Genomic DNA, 13,369 nt, shown 5'->3' on the forward strand with positions numbered 1-13,369 from the left:
GTAAACCTCTCTAGTACAGATAGTCCTTGACTTACAACAGTTCATTTAGTGACTGTTCAAAGTTATAGCAGCACTGAAATAAGTGACTTGTGATTGTTTTTCATACTTAAGGCCATTGCAGCATCCCCACGGTCACATGATCAAAATTCAGATGCTTGGCAACTGACTCATATTTATGACCATTGCAGTGTCCTGGGGCCACGAGATCACCTTTTGTGACCTCCTGACAAGCAAAGTTTATAGGGAAGCCACATTCACTTAACGACTGTATTATTGAAATTCTCCCCCGCTATCTGCGATTGGATGCAAGACTTTCTTAGGGATCGGGTACAAACAGTGAGGGTCGGGTCTGCTTTGTCCACCCCCCTGAAGCTTTGCACCGGCACGCCACAGGGCTGTGTGCTTAGCCCCTACCTGTACTCTTTATACACTTATGATTGTGTATCATCTGACCCATCCACTGCAATAATCAAGTTCGCAGATGATACAACTGTGGTGGGTCTTATTACAGGTGGGGATGAGACAGCATATAGGGCGGAGGTACAAAAACTATCCATATGGTGTAGTAACAACAACTTGCACCTAAACATCGGCAAGACGAAAGAGATGGTGTTAGACTTCCGGAGAAAAAAGGAGGAACCTGCCCCACTTTACATCGGGGAGGACTGTGTAGAGAGAGTTTCCTCCTTTAAATTTCTGGGAGTCTACCTCTGTGAAGATCTGACCTGGAAAGTTAACACAACCCAGGTGGCTAGAAAGGCCCAACAGAGGCTACACTTTCTTAGGATCTTGCGGAAGAACAGGGTAGAACAACAGCTAATGACCCTCTTTTACCGGTCTACCATAGAGAGCGTCCTCTCGTATGGTATTGTGGTTTGGTATGCTGGTCTGACAGCCACGGACAGGAAAGTATTACAGAGGGTAGTGAGCACAGCACAAGACATTGTGGGCTGTTCCCTGACACCACTGGATGACATCGCCAGGGCTCGTTGCCTTGGAAGAGTGAGGAAGATTCTCAGGGATGACTCACACCCTGGACGGTATCTCTTTACTCTACTACCATCCGGTAGGAGATATAGGAATATAGCCAGCCGTACCAACAGGCTGAAAAATAGCTTTTATCCGTGGGCTGTTAGGCTTTTAAATGGGACATAAGCTTATGCAGAATTGACTTGGGAGGCCGGTGTGTGGTGTAGTTGGTTCACATGGTGTGGTGGGATGGAGGGTTTGTTGTCACTGTGTGTTGGGGGGAGAGAGCACGGGGGGAGGCTCAGTTAATCTCAATGTACACATGTTGTACTTTGACAATAAAGGTTTATTTATTTATTATTTATTATTAATTTAACAACTGCAGTGATTCACTTAACAACTGTTGCAAGAAAGGTTATAAAATGGGGCAAAATTTAATTTATAACTGTTTTGCTTAACAGAAATTTTTGGGCTCAATTGTGGTCATAAATCTGGGGTTACCTATGAAGTGGACAAGATCATGGGGAAGCTGAGCTCTACCACGTGTTTGTTGGACCCGTGCCCCTCCTGGCTGACTTATGCAGCCCGGGATGGGACACGAGGCTGGCTCCAGGCAGTGATTACTGCTTCTTTGAGTCAGGGTAGTTTTCCCGCCGCCTTGAAGGAGGCGGTGGTGAGACCCCTCCTCAAGAAGCCTGCCTTGGACCCAGCAATTTTAAACAACTATCGTCCGGTCTCCAACCTTCGCTTTTTGGCGAAGGTTGTTGAGAGCGTGGTGGCGCATCAGCTCCCTTTGTTCTTGGAGGAAGCTGACTACCTAGACCCGTACCAATCGGGTTTCAGGCCCGGGTACAGCACGGAGACGGCATTGGTCGCGCTGGTGAATGATCTCTGGCGGGCTCGGGACAGGGGTTGTTCCTCTGTCCTAGTCCTTTTAGACCTCTCAGCGGCTTTTGATACCATCGACCATGGTATCCTGCTGCGACGTCTCAGGGGGTTAGGAGTGGGAGGCACGGTTCTCCACTGGTTCTCCTCTTACCTCCTGGGACGTTCGCAGTCGGTGTTGGCAGGGGGGCAGAGATCGACCCTGAGACCTCTCATTTGTGGAGTTCCTCAGGGATCGGTTCTCTCGCCTCTCCTGTTCAACATCTATATGAAGCCGCTGGGTGAGATCATTCGTGGTTTTGGAGTTGGGTATCACCAATATGCTGATGATACCCAACTTTTTATTTCTACCCCAAACCACCCCAGCGATGCCCTCGACGTGATGTCCCGTTGCCTGGAGGCGGTCCGGGTCTGGATGGGGAGGAACAGGCTTCGACTCAACCCTGACAAGACTGAGTGGCTGTTCGTGCCGGCATCCCGGGAAATTCCGATTATCCCATCATTGGCCATGGGGGGTGAGCTATTACCCCCCCGTAGATAGGGCCCGCAACTTGGGGGTCCTTCTAGATTCACAGCTCTCTTTGGAAGAGCATATTGGAGCTGTGACTAGGGGGGCCTTTGCCCAGGTTTGCCTGGTGCGCCAGTTGCGGCCCTATCTAGACCGGGATGCCTTGCGCACAGTCACTCATGCGCTCGTGACCTCTCGTCTAGACTACTGTAATGCTCTCTACATGGGGCTGCCCTTGAGGTCCACCCGGAGACTCCAGTTGGTGCAGAATGCAGCCGCGCGAGTCGTCTTGGGAGTTTCCCGATACTCCCATGTTACACCTCTGCTCCGCGAGCTGCATTGGCTACCGGTTGCTCTCCGGGTGAGGTTCAAGGTGTTAGTTATGACGTACAAAGCCCTTCATGGCATGGGTCCGGATTACCTACGGCAACACCTGCGACCGGCGTCAACGTCCCTCCGTCCAGTGCGCTCCCACAGAGAGGGCCTCCTCAGGGTGCCGCCGATCAAAGAATGCCGATTGGTGACCCCCAGGGGGAGAGCGTTCTCTGTGGGCGCGCCAGACCTTTGGAACAGCTTACCGGTTGAGCTCCGGACGGCCCCCGACCTTCGCTCCTTCAGGCGCGATCTTAAAACATTCTTTTTCGAACAAGCTGGCCTGGTCTGACGGGATGGGGTTGGGTTTTTAAAATTAGTTTTTAACTTAATATGTATTGATTTTATGGGCATGATGTTTAATTGGTTTTTAATGGTTTTTTTAATTTTTGTATCTGATTTTTATTGTGTATTGCCCTGTTCACCGCCCTGAGTCCTTCGGGAGAAGGGCGGTATAGAAATCAAATTATTAAATTAAATTAAATTAAATACTCTTTCTCCCCCCCCAGCATAAACACACATTCCTGACCACCCCCAATTGATGTTCAGTTCCTCCTACCATCTTTTTCTTGTGCCAAACACGGTCTCTTTCCCTATTCCTTTAAGTGGGAATAATCAAAATACAGACTGATCTCTGAAGTACATATTTAATTTTTTAAAAAATGACTTTGGATTGGCCATCCTCACAAAAACAGTTCTCAAAAGCCTAAATGCATTCTGATGGCATTGATTACCCAGGAGATTTCTGAGAAAGAGTGATAACATGTATGTGATTGCTCATTTTAAAGATACTCAGGAATTGGCTTTTAAATGTGACCTAGTTCATATACTGAATCTGTTATGCTTTCTTATTAGTGTTTTAATCACTAATCTTATTATGAACAGATGCCCTATTTACAATTTCAATCAACTGAAATTCTCCTTGGTTTAAAATCCATTCATGTGATAGAAATAATTGGCTGAATTGCAGATTGGATAAGAAATTTATTTTAATTAACCTGATTTAAGTATCATATAGATGTGTGTGTGTACATGTATACACACACGTACATATATCATTCATCCATCCATTTGTGGAGGGGTTGCTTCAAAAATATTTTTGTGTTACATTAAAACCCAGAGCAAACTTTGTTCTAAATCTGTAGTTTCCAATGGCATGTGATATCTTTTTTGTCAGAAATCAGGATAATAAATTTAAAGTTTAGTTCAGCCTGGATGATGATGATGATGATGATGATGATGTTATCCATTCAGTCGTGTCCGACTGTTGGCGATTTTATGGGCCAGGCCTCTTCACATCTTTCAATCTTGCACTAAAGTTCAGATTAGTGCTGATTAAATTGAATATGGCGAGACTGAACAAGCTACCCAAGATGACTAAATGAAATTCACTGGCCCAAAGCTTTTTGTACTTGGTCCCTTCTGGCTGCTTTGGATTACAATATTTTGTCACTCCAGACTGTTGGCAAGTAGGTGCGATGGGCGTTGACATTCAAGCAATGGAGAGAAGTTGTTTCAGCCTGGGTAACACATAAGAAAAGTCAGAGCTAGCAAAAACAAACATTCTGTTTATGTGCTTATTCTATGCAGACTTTGCTTGCTTGTTTATTTATCAATGCATTTAAAGAACTTATAAGCAGAATCTTTTCCCAAATACAGCCATTCAACTTGTGGTTGAGAAAGTCAAATTCATATTTTTGTATAAAGCACATATAGTGGCCATAAACATTTTATTTTAAACTAATGTACAAATAGCAGATTTTGCCCATTAAAAGCTGTTGCTGTTTCTGCCTGTGCAACAATAGACATTTTTTAAAAGGTGGGGTAGAAGGGAGTCACCTTTTGAAAAAGAGAGAGAGAGACAGAGAGACAGAGAGACAGAGAGAATATTGAACTCACCAGGGATGGTTGATAAATGACACATTTTCCTGGGTCAATTCATTTTCTCCCTATTTTATTTCTAATCATACATTTCTTATTTTAAAATCTTATTACTGCAGCCTGAGACCATTTCTTAATTTAGGTTTTGAATTCTCCAAACTTAATTTCTCTTTGCACATCATTACCATGTTTGCCCCTAATTTGTAATTAAACATTTTCTCATTTAAATCCAGTTACTTTTTTATATGATTTTGATTAGCTTAAATGCCAACAGTAAAAGAATGATTTATTTCTACAGCAAACGTGGAATGGATAAGCGGCAGTTGGATGGAAGCAAACCAGAAGGGGAGACACCACAAAAGAAGAAGAAGATGAAACTTAACCAAGAGGACTCTTTTCTACCATTAGATACAGGTCTTTCCCTTGCAGAAGATGAAGCATTAGTATTACAGTTGCTCAACAATTAAACCTCTTTTTTCCCTCTTGGAAATGTCATTTTATTTCACAAAGGTAACAGGAAAGATAAATGCCCCAAAATATTCATGTGTTAACGTCTGAAAGATTCTTTAATGGGTACCTCATGAGTACTTTGGTTCATAGGTCTACTCTCTTACAAAAGTTGTAAATGTCTTTATCTGTCAGATCTTCCAATAGTTATATTTTCTAAGATGCCAGGATTTTTTTTTAAAAAAAATTATAATAATCCTTTGTACAGAAAGCTTTAACCCAGAAGGATAAATCCTTCCCATCTTGGGGTAAGTTTTATAAGATAACATGACCAAAATTGAACAGATATCCATAAAATATTTTAAATATTATTTATGTCCAAAATAAAATGAGAAAGGGTTTGACTTCAATTTTCTTAAAGCATTTACTTGATATTATCAATGTTGATATAAATTCTCCTTGCTTTTGCTCTCTTATCAACTAACAATAAATCAATATGCTAATAATTTTGTATATCATTTCTTCTTATGAGGTATTTCCAGATTTTTATCCTTGAAGCATTGGATTTCAATCGCTAAATAACATTCCAAGAGCATTTTTTTTCCACCAGTGTTAGCACGAAAAATACGCAGGTTGAAATAAGTCCCACAGCAGAGTCTGCTTTCTAAATACTGGTAGTCCTCAAATTGAGAAAGATTGGCATTGAACCATTAGAAGCAAATCCATGGTGTTCTATCTTAGGGATCATAAAAATCAATAGATATGTGTGAAATTCACTAGGAAATAGCATCTGGGTGAGTCAGGATTTACAGTTCCATTATAACCCATTATTACCAAAAACCAACATGGCTTTCTCAAAAACAGGTTATCCCAGACAAATCTTATTGCATTCTTTGACCAAGTGACAAAATTTGTGGACCAGAGGAATGCTGTGGATATAATTTACTTGGACTTCAGTAAGGCATTTGATAAAGTAGACCACAACCTACTACTTGATGAGATAGAAAAATGTGGGTTAGACAGCATCACCACCAGGTGGATTTGTAGCTGGTGATTGGCCGTACTCAGCATGTGGTCCTCAATGGAACCGCATCTACATGGAGGGAAGTATGTAATGGGGTGCCCCAAGGCTCTGATCTGGGCCCAGTGCTCTTCAACATCTTCATCAACGATTTGGACAAGGGGATAGATGGGGAACTCATCAAATTTGCAGACGACACCAAGCTGGCAGGAATAGCCAACATTCCAAAGGATAGGCTTAAGATAAAGAAGGATCTTGACAGACTTGAACATTGGGCGCTATCTAACAAAATGAAATTCAGTGGTGAAAAAAGTAAGGTTCTACATTTAGGTGAGAAAAACCAAATGTACAGGTATAGTATAGGTGGTAACTTGCTCAATAATAGTAACTGTGAGAAGGATCTTGGAGTCCTAGTGAACAATCACTTTGGCAGTGTGCTGCAGCTGCCAAAAAAGCCAACACGGTGCTAGGCTGCATTAACAGAGGGATAGAATCAAGATCACATGAAGTGTTAATACCACTTTACAATGCCTTGGTAAGGCCACGCTTGGAATACTGCATCCACTTTTGGTCACCACAATGTAAAAAATTTTGAGACTAAAAAGAGTACAGAGAAGAGCAACAAAGATGATTAGGGGACTGGAGGCTTAAACAAATAAGGAACGGTTGCTGGAATTGGATATGTCTAGTTTAATGAAGAGAAGGACTAGGGGTGACATGATAGCAGTGTTCCAATATCTCAGGGGCTGCCACAAAGAAGAGGGAGTCAAGCTATTCTCCAAAGTGACTGAAGGCAAGACAAGAACCAATGGATAGAAAGTAACCAAAGAGAGAAGCAACCTAGAACTAAGGAAGAATTTCCTGATAGTTAGAACAATTAAATCAGTGGAACAACTTGCCTCCAGAAGCTGTGAATGCTCCAACACTGGAGGTTTTTAAGAAGAGACTGGACAGCCATTTGTCTGAAATGGTATAGGGTTTCCTGCCTGAGCAGGGGGTTGGAGTTGATGACTTCCAAGGGTCTTTCCAACTTTATTATTATTATTATTATTATTATTATTATTATTATTATTATTATTATTATTATTATTATTATTATTATTATTATTATTATTATTATTATTATTATTATTATTATTATTATTATTATTATTATTATTATTATTATTATTATTATTATTATTATTATTATTCCCATTTTTTTAAAGAAGTAGGATTGCAATCAGCTTGTCCACTGTTGCATATCTTACATCTGCCTTACTGTAATATAGTTGTTTAGTTTCTGTATCGGTCATTTCAAATTGTGCTCTAGGGAATTTTGACATTCTGAAACAAGATCAGAAACCAGAGAAATATAGAGTTGGAGGAGGCTTTGTATACTGTCTTGACTAACCCCCGCTGTTCAACACAGAAAATGCAGAGCTTAGAGATTCCACAAAAGTTGATTTTTCATCATTGGAGTGGATATTAATAGCAAGGAAAGCATATTGTGCCTCTAAATAATTAGTCCCAATGCTGTTGGTAAGTTTATCCAAATGTTCAATTAAAATGCATCTCCCTGTCATTCAAGGCCATTGAATCACTCATACTTTGCAGGGCAGCTAAGAAGATATATTTTTCCTGTTCTTCGTGAAATGCCTTGAAGAGATTTCTATCATGTTTTTAAGGTTCGTGACATGGTAAACATATTCATTCAAATCAAATTCTTATTTTGTTTTTATATATGATAACTGCAGCAAGATTATTATATGCTCAAAAGTGGAAAGGTTCAAATTATCCACAGTAAAGGATAATTCATTTGGTGAAGATGATGGAACTTCAGAGATGGCTAAATATACTTCCTTGATTAGAGAAGAAAAACATTTTTGCATTTATTGCTGACTGGAAAGTCCGTACACACTTTTTTTGAGCTTTTGATGATTAAGTGAAAAAAAAGATAATTAAAAAGAGAGCTTTTCTTTTTATAATCATGGAGAGATAATTTTGTAATCACACTTCCATTTGCTACAAGGAAAATAAGCAACAGTTTATTTTTCCTTTATATTTCTTTTTCTTTTCTCTTTTTGTATTTTTGTCTTTCTTTTGCCTTTTCCTTCCTTCCCTTTATATTAGTTTTGTTAGCTTTTATGTTCTTTAAAAAAAATTAATAACGTATACAAAAAAGCACGACTTTTATTGCTGTTGTGAATTTATGAATTTATCTATATCCATCTTAAAGCACAACATCTAGGATGAGAAAGCAGAATACTCTAGAAAGCCTGAAATATGAAATGCATTAGCTTTTCAGGGGTGGGGAGTAGGACATGTCCTTGTCATTATGTACCTTCCCAGCCATAGAGGTGACGTTCAGCACAAGGATTGAAATTCTTAGGGCCTTCAACCACATATAGCAGTATCACCATCAGATGGATTTGTATTTGGCTGACCAACCACACCCATCGTGTAGTCCTCAATGGAACTATATCTGCATGGAAGGAAACAGACAACAACAATATTAATGTTGGAAGGGGCCTTGGAGATCATCTAGTCCAATCCTCTGCTCAGGCAGGAAATCATATACCATTTCAGACAAATGGTTGTCCAGTCTCTTCCTAGAAACTTCCAGTGTTGGAGCATTCACAGCTTCCGGAGGCAAGTTGTTCCACTGATTAATTGTTCTGACTGTCAGGAAATTCCTCCTTAGTTCTAGGTTGCTTCTCTCTTTGATTAGTTTCCATCCATTGCTTCTTGTCCTGCCTTCAAGTGCTTTGGAGAATAGCTTCACTCCTTCTTTGTGGCAGTCCCTGAGATATTGGAACACTTATCATGTCACCCCTTATCCTTCTCTTCATTAAACTAGACATACCCAATTCCAGCAACCGTTCCTTATATGTTTTAGCCTCCAGTCTCCTAATCATCTTTGTTGCTCTTCTCTGTACTCTTTCTATAGTCTCAACAACTTTTTTACATCATGGTGACCAAAACTGGATGGACAATGGAGTACCTCAAGTTTCTGTACTCTTCAACATTTTGATAAATGAACTAGCTGAGAGGATTGAAGGTCCACTTATTAAATTTGTGGATGACACTAAGCTGAGGGGAATTGATAACATTTTGGAAGATAGACGCAGAGCAAACCTATCAAAATTGCCACAAATTGATATTTTGTAGGAAATGACTTAGGCTGAGCCAGAGGGCAGAGTCAAAAGCATAATCACCCCCAAAAGAGACCTAAGCCCAGCTCCCCTTGAAGTCAGTTGACTCTTATCTAATGCCAATTTGCCTTGACCATTAGTAGATCAGATTCTTGTGTATAAGTCACATGAAATTAATTTGCAGTGCTTTTTGAACTCTATTCTGGCTCCTTGTTTCTTGCACCTGACATATTTAATGTCACCGAAGGAAAAATATTCTGTTGAAAATACGAAGAAAAAATATTTTTTAAAAAATAAAATATCTCAGATAAATGTTTTTACCCTGGAACCTTTTATTCAAGGAACAAGAATGAAGCCACATTACAAGAACTGAATATTTGCACTGATTATTGCCCAAAAATCTTTTGTTTCCCACTTGCACAGACAAATTGAAATAAAAAAAGATTCTTTTGGTATAGGAAATTCTAAACACAGTGTGATCTCCATCTCTATCTGGTATTCAAAGATATTCAGAAGTACTCTATTCCTAAATTTGTGTTGCTCATCAAGATTTTGCATATGGAATCATCTTTGCCTAGGATATCTCAGTTGACATTCTAGAACAAATCTACAGAATATATCCCATTTTATTGAAAGAACTTCACAGACCTCCAGTTCATTTGCAGAGTTAAAAGTTGATATGACTTTTTTTAAAGCCTTGCATAGCTCAAGACCCATATCGTTGTACAATTCAAGATCCAAGAGGCCACCATCCAGATACTCCATCATCCAAGATGATAAAGGGGAGCCCTACATTTCTATATTTTATATATGTAACAATATCTTGGTTTTGCACATATGTACTGAAGAATGGTGTATAATATTATTTAATAATATTTATTGCTAAAACAAATTCAAGGCAGACTGCTTTAACTATCTCAGCAGCAAGTGGCTGATTATTGCTTTGAAAGAGATCACTAGATCCAGCAAGGCTGTTTCATGTTCTCTAGAATTTATCTTTGCCAATTAGAGGTGAGAACATAAAGGCACATAGCTCTAACCTCTGTTTTTACAGCTCTCAGAAAGTACTCTAATATGAAATAAAAAATGAACTGTCAAGATAAGTTTAATTGGTTTTTACAAAAACTCCAAAGACTCTCCAAATTTCCTCCAACCCAAGAGGGGGGGGGTTAGAAAATCCTGGTTTTGCCTGTATGTGTAACTGCATTATTACCCTACCTTGCCACCTCCCCAAACTCTAAAAGATCATTCCTAGACACCAAAAGTTTGCCAACTGCTTATTTAAAGTATTTGTAGGGAGAGCTTTGGTGAACGCTCAAACTGATTATTTCTCAAAAAAAGACTTGCTAGTTACGTAAAATGTAGTTTTGATTTTCACAGTACATTACAAAAATAACTGGATTGCATTGAAAAATTCTTATCATGTACAAAAATAATGTGTTTTCTGGACACATGTTGACATGCTCAAGGTTGATAACAGTGAAACTTGGCAACAGGCTGAATTGAGAAATGATGCCTGCATTGAACCATGATATCAACTTTGCACAGAACTGAAATTCTTTGGATTGAAGCCATCACTGACATATTACTTGGGTCCTTCCATTTGGTTTGCTGATGAAATATGGAGAGAATTCACTGAACACATTTTTTTTTCAATCCCACATCTTGTCAACGTGGCAAGAAGAGGCCAAGCAGAAGCAACCCAACAACATTTTCGTGTTTTTCTTCTATTTGTTTGTTGTGTTTTTCAAAGCTATACATAGCTTTTCAGAGTTGAAAAATAAAAAAAAACAAACAAACCATGCTGAGTATAATTTTAAACCATGATTCAGAATGCTTGCAAATGAGTAAATTAAATTTAACTCCAAAGCAGCTATCAGGTTTGAAGTTTCATCTCAGCTTGACATTTGGATCTTTATGATTATTGTGTGCAATAGCAATCAAAAGGCGCTCAGATTTCAAGGTTGCTGCATTACCTTTCAAAAATAGCAGCCGCTGTTCCTAATTTAATGGTAGGGATAAATTGGTCTCAGCCAGAAATGTTTATATAATTCTGTTTAAGTGCTGTTGCCCCCACCCTCCTTGCTTTAAAGCAACACTTAAGACATTCCTATTTACCCTGTACTGCAAAAATCAATTAGGATGGTTCAAATCCTTTCTTGATAAAACAGTAACACTTCAGGTTCTAGCCAATAGAAAGAAATGCCAGAGGTGGCTGAATTGGCAGATAATACCGACTTACAAACCTTGTAAAAATAAATTGTTGGATCAGGCCAAAGGCCAATCATTCTGTGTCACATAGTGGCCAAACAATGCATTCAAAAAGCCTACAAATGTCGGGAAGACAATGTTCTTCCTCCACAGCTGGTATTTGAGGTTTATTGCTTTCAATTCTGGACAAACTGTTATCAAGATTAGTAGAATCATAGGGCTGGAAGGGACCTTGAAGGTCTTCTAGTCCAACCTCTTGCCCAAGGTAGGAGTGCTTATACATCCTGGACAAATGATTGTTCATTCTTTTCTTGAAAAGGACTGGGATTGTTTTAAACCTTTCCAATAGCACTCTGGATCCCAGAAGGATCATTCCAGGTGGTGAGTTCACTCTTCCACAACTTAGCTTTTCCCCCCCAAAATAATTTAATTAGAGATTACAATAAAAAGAATACAAACTAAAGCAGTGCTTTTGTTGTAAAAGAAAAAGGTGCCGGAACTCACACATGTCATACAACCCGCCTTGCCTACCCTACAAGGTTCCATCCAAAAAAGGTGCCGGAACTCCGTTCTGAGCGTTCTATGAGAAAAAAAGCCCTGAACTAAAGTATAAAAAGGTTTCCCCTGGTCAGTCATGTCGGACTCTAGGGCGCAGTGCTCATCTCGGTTTTCCAGCTGAGGGAGCCAGCATTATCCGAATATGTTTTCGTGGCCGTGTGGCCAGCATGGCTATAGGCCAAAGGTGCACAGAATGCTGTAACCTTCCCACTGAAGTGGCACTTACTTATTTACTTGCATTTGCATGCTTTTGAAATGCTAGGTGGGCAGGGGCTGGGGAAAATAATGGGAGTTCATCCTGTAACAGTGTCACATGGTGCTTGGGTCTTGAACTGCCAACCTTCCAGTACACACAATTTTAGTAAATTGATCAGCTCTTAAATTACAATGTATGCTCTTCTCATCCCCTATAACATCTCTTTTTAAAAATTGACTTTATCAATTTTTTAAAAATAATCAATATAAAAGGAAAAATTGCAGGGAGGAGATCAAAACGTGTGGGGGGGGGAAGTTTAAAAGAAAACTGTGGGGATGTTGACTTTTGGCTTTCTTCAGAAAAGGTACATCCATCTCTTAACTACAAACAAAATACAAAATCCTTGTCATTAATTCAATATCAGCAAAACAAATTCAGTAAGATTTGTCAGATACAACTAAATGAACTATCTGAACCTTGATTGAAGAAGCCAATCTATCGTTTTCCTACCTTTTTTTTACCAATCTTAATTCTTAGCCCATTCAAAGAGTCCCACAGCTTGATTTTTTGTCATCTTTTTTATTCTATTCCAAAAGATCTTTCAGAACTTTAGAAATTCAGTTTTGTAAATTTAGTAAGATAAAGTTGTCATATTTTGTCACTTCTTAGAAAGTCCTTCAAAGCTTTAACAGATCTCTTTTGTATATCCCGTAAAAAAAAAGTCCATCTCTTTTTTCTGGTGTAATAGTTGTATAACTCCTTTCAGCATTGAAGTATCATCCTGTTTCCTTTGAAAGTCCAATAGATCCTCTTCTGCATTCTTCTCATTCCTTTCCACACCAATATCTACGTTATGTTTAACTTCAACCTTATCCAGGATATCTTATTCTTCTTCCATTCCTCATATCTATCCATCATTTCTGAGTCTCAAAGACCATTTGTCATAAATTTTTCATTCATAGTTTTCCATCAAACAGCTGATAGAGTCCGTCCTTCTCTCTCTCTCTTCTCTCTCTTTCTCTCTTTCTTTCTTTCTCTCTCTCTCTCTCTCTCCCTCCCTCTAGGATATAACTTTATACTCCCACTATCTTCTTATAGCTAGTAAAATGGTAAACAATGTCATTTCTTATGCGAGAAATTCTTCCAATAAATTGAAATTATAATTCCAAGTCCACTTAAGCCTGTAA

General features: G+C 39.2%; 1 protein-coding gene across 1 annotated transcript in view; it reads left to right on the forward strand.

Moving 5' to 3' along the window:
- Positions 1 to 5,566, forward strand: part of DDX10 (DEAD-box helicase 10) — a 151,200-nt gene extending 145,634 nt beyond the window's left edge. The window contains exon 18 of the mRNA XM_081326918.1: positions 4,914 to 5,566. Within this exon, the coding sequence (XP_081183044.1) occupies positions 4,914 to 5,082 (169 nt within the window). The 3' untranslated portion in view covers positions 5,083 to 5,566. The remainder of the gene's footprint in view (positions 1 to 4,913) is intronic.
- The last annotated feature ends 7,803 nt before the right edge of the window (positions 5,567 to 13,369 follow it).

The sequence above is a fragment of the Vipera berus genome, assembly GCF_964194415.1.
Source record: "Vipera berus genome assembly, chromosome: 4".
Classification (NCBI taxonomy): Eukaryota; Metazoa; Chordata; class Lepidosauria; order Squamata; family Viperidae; genus Vipera; species Vipera berus.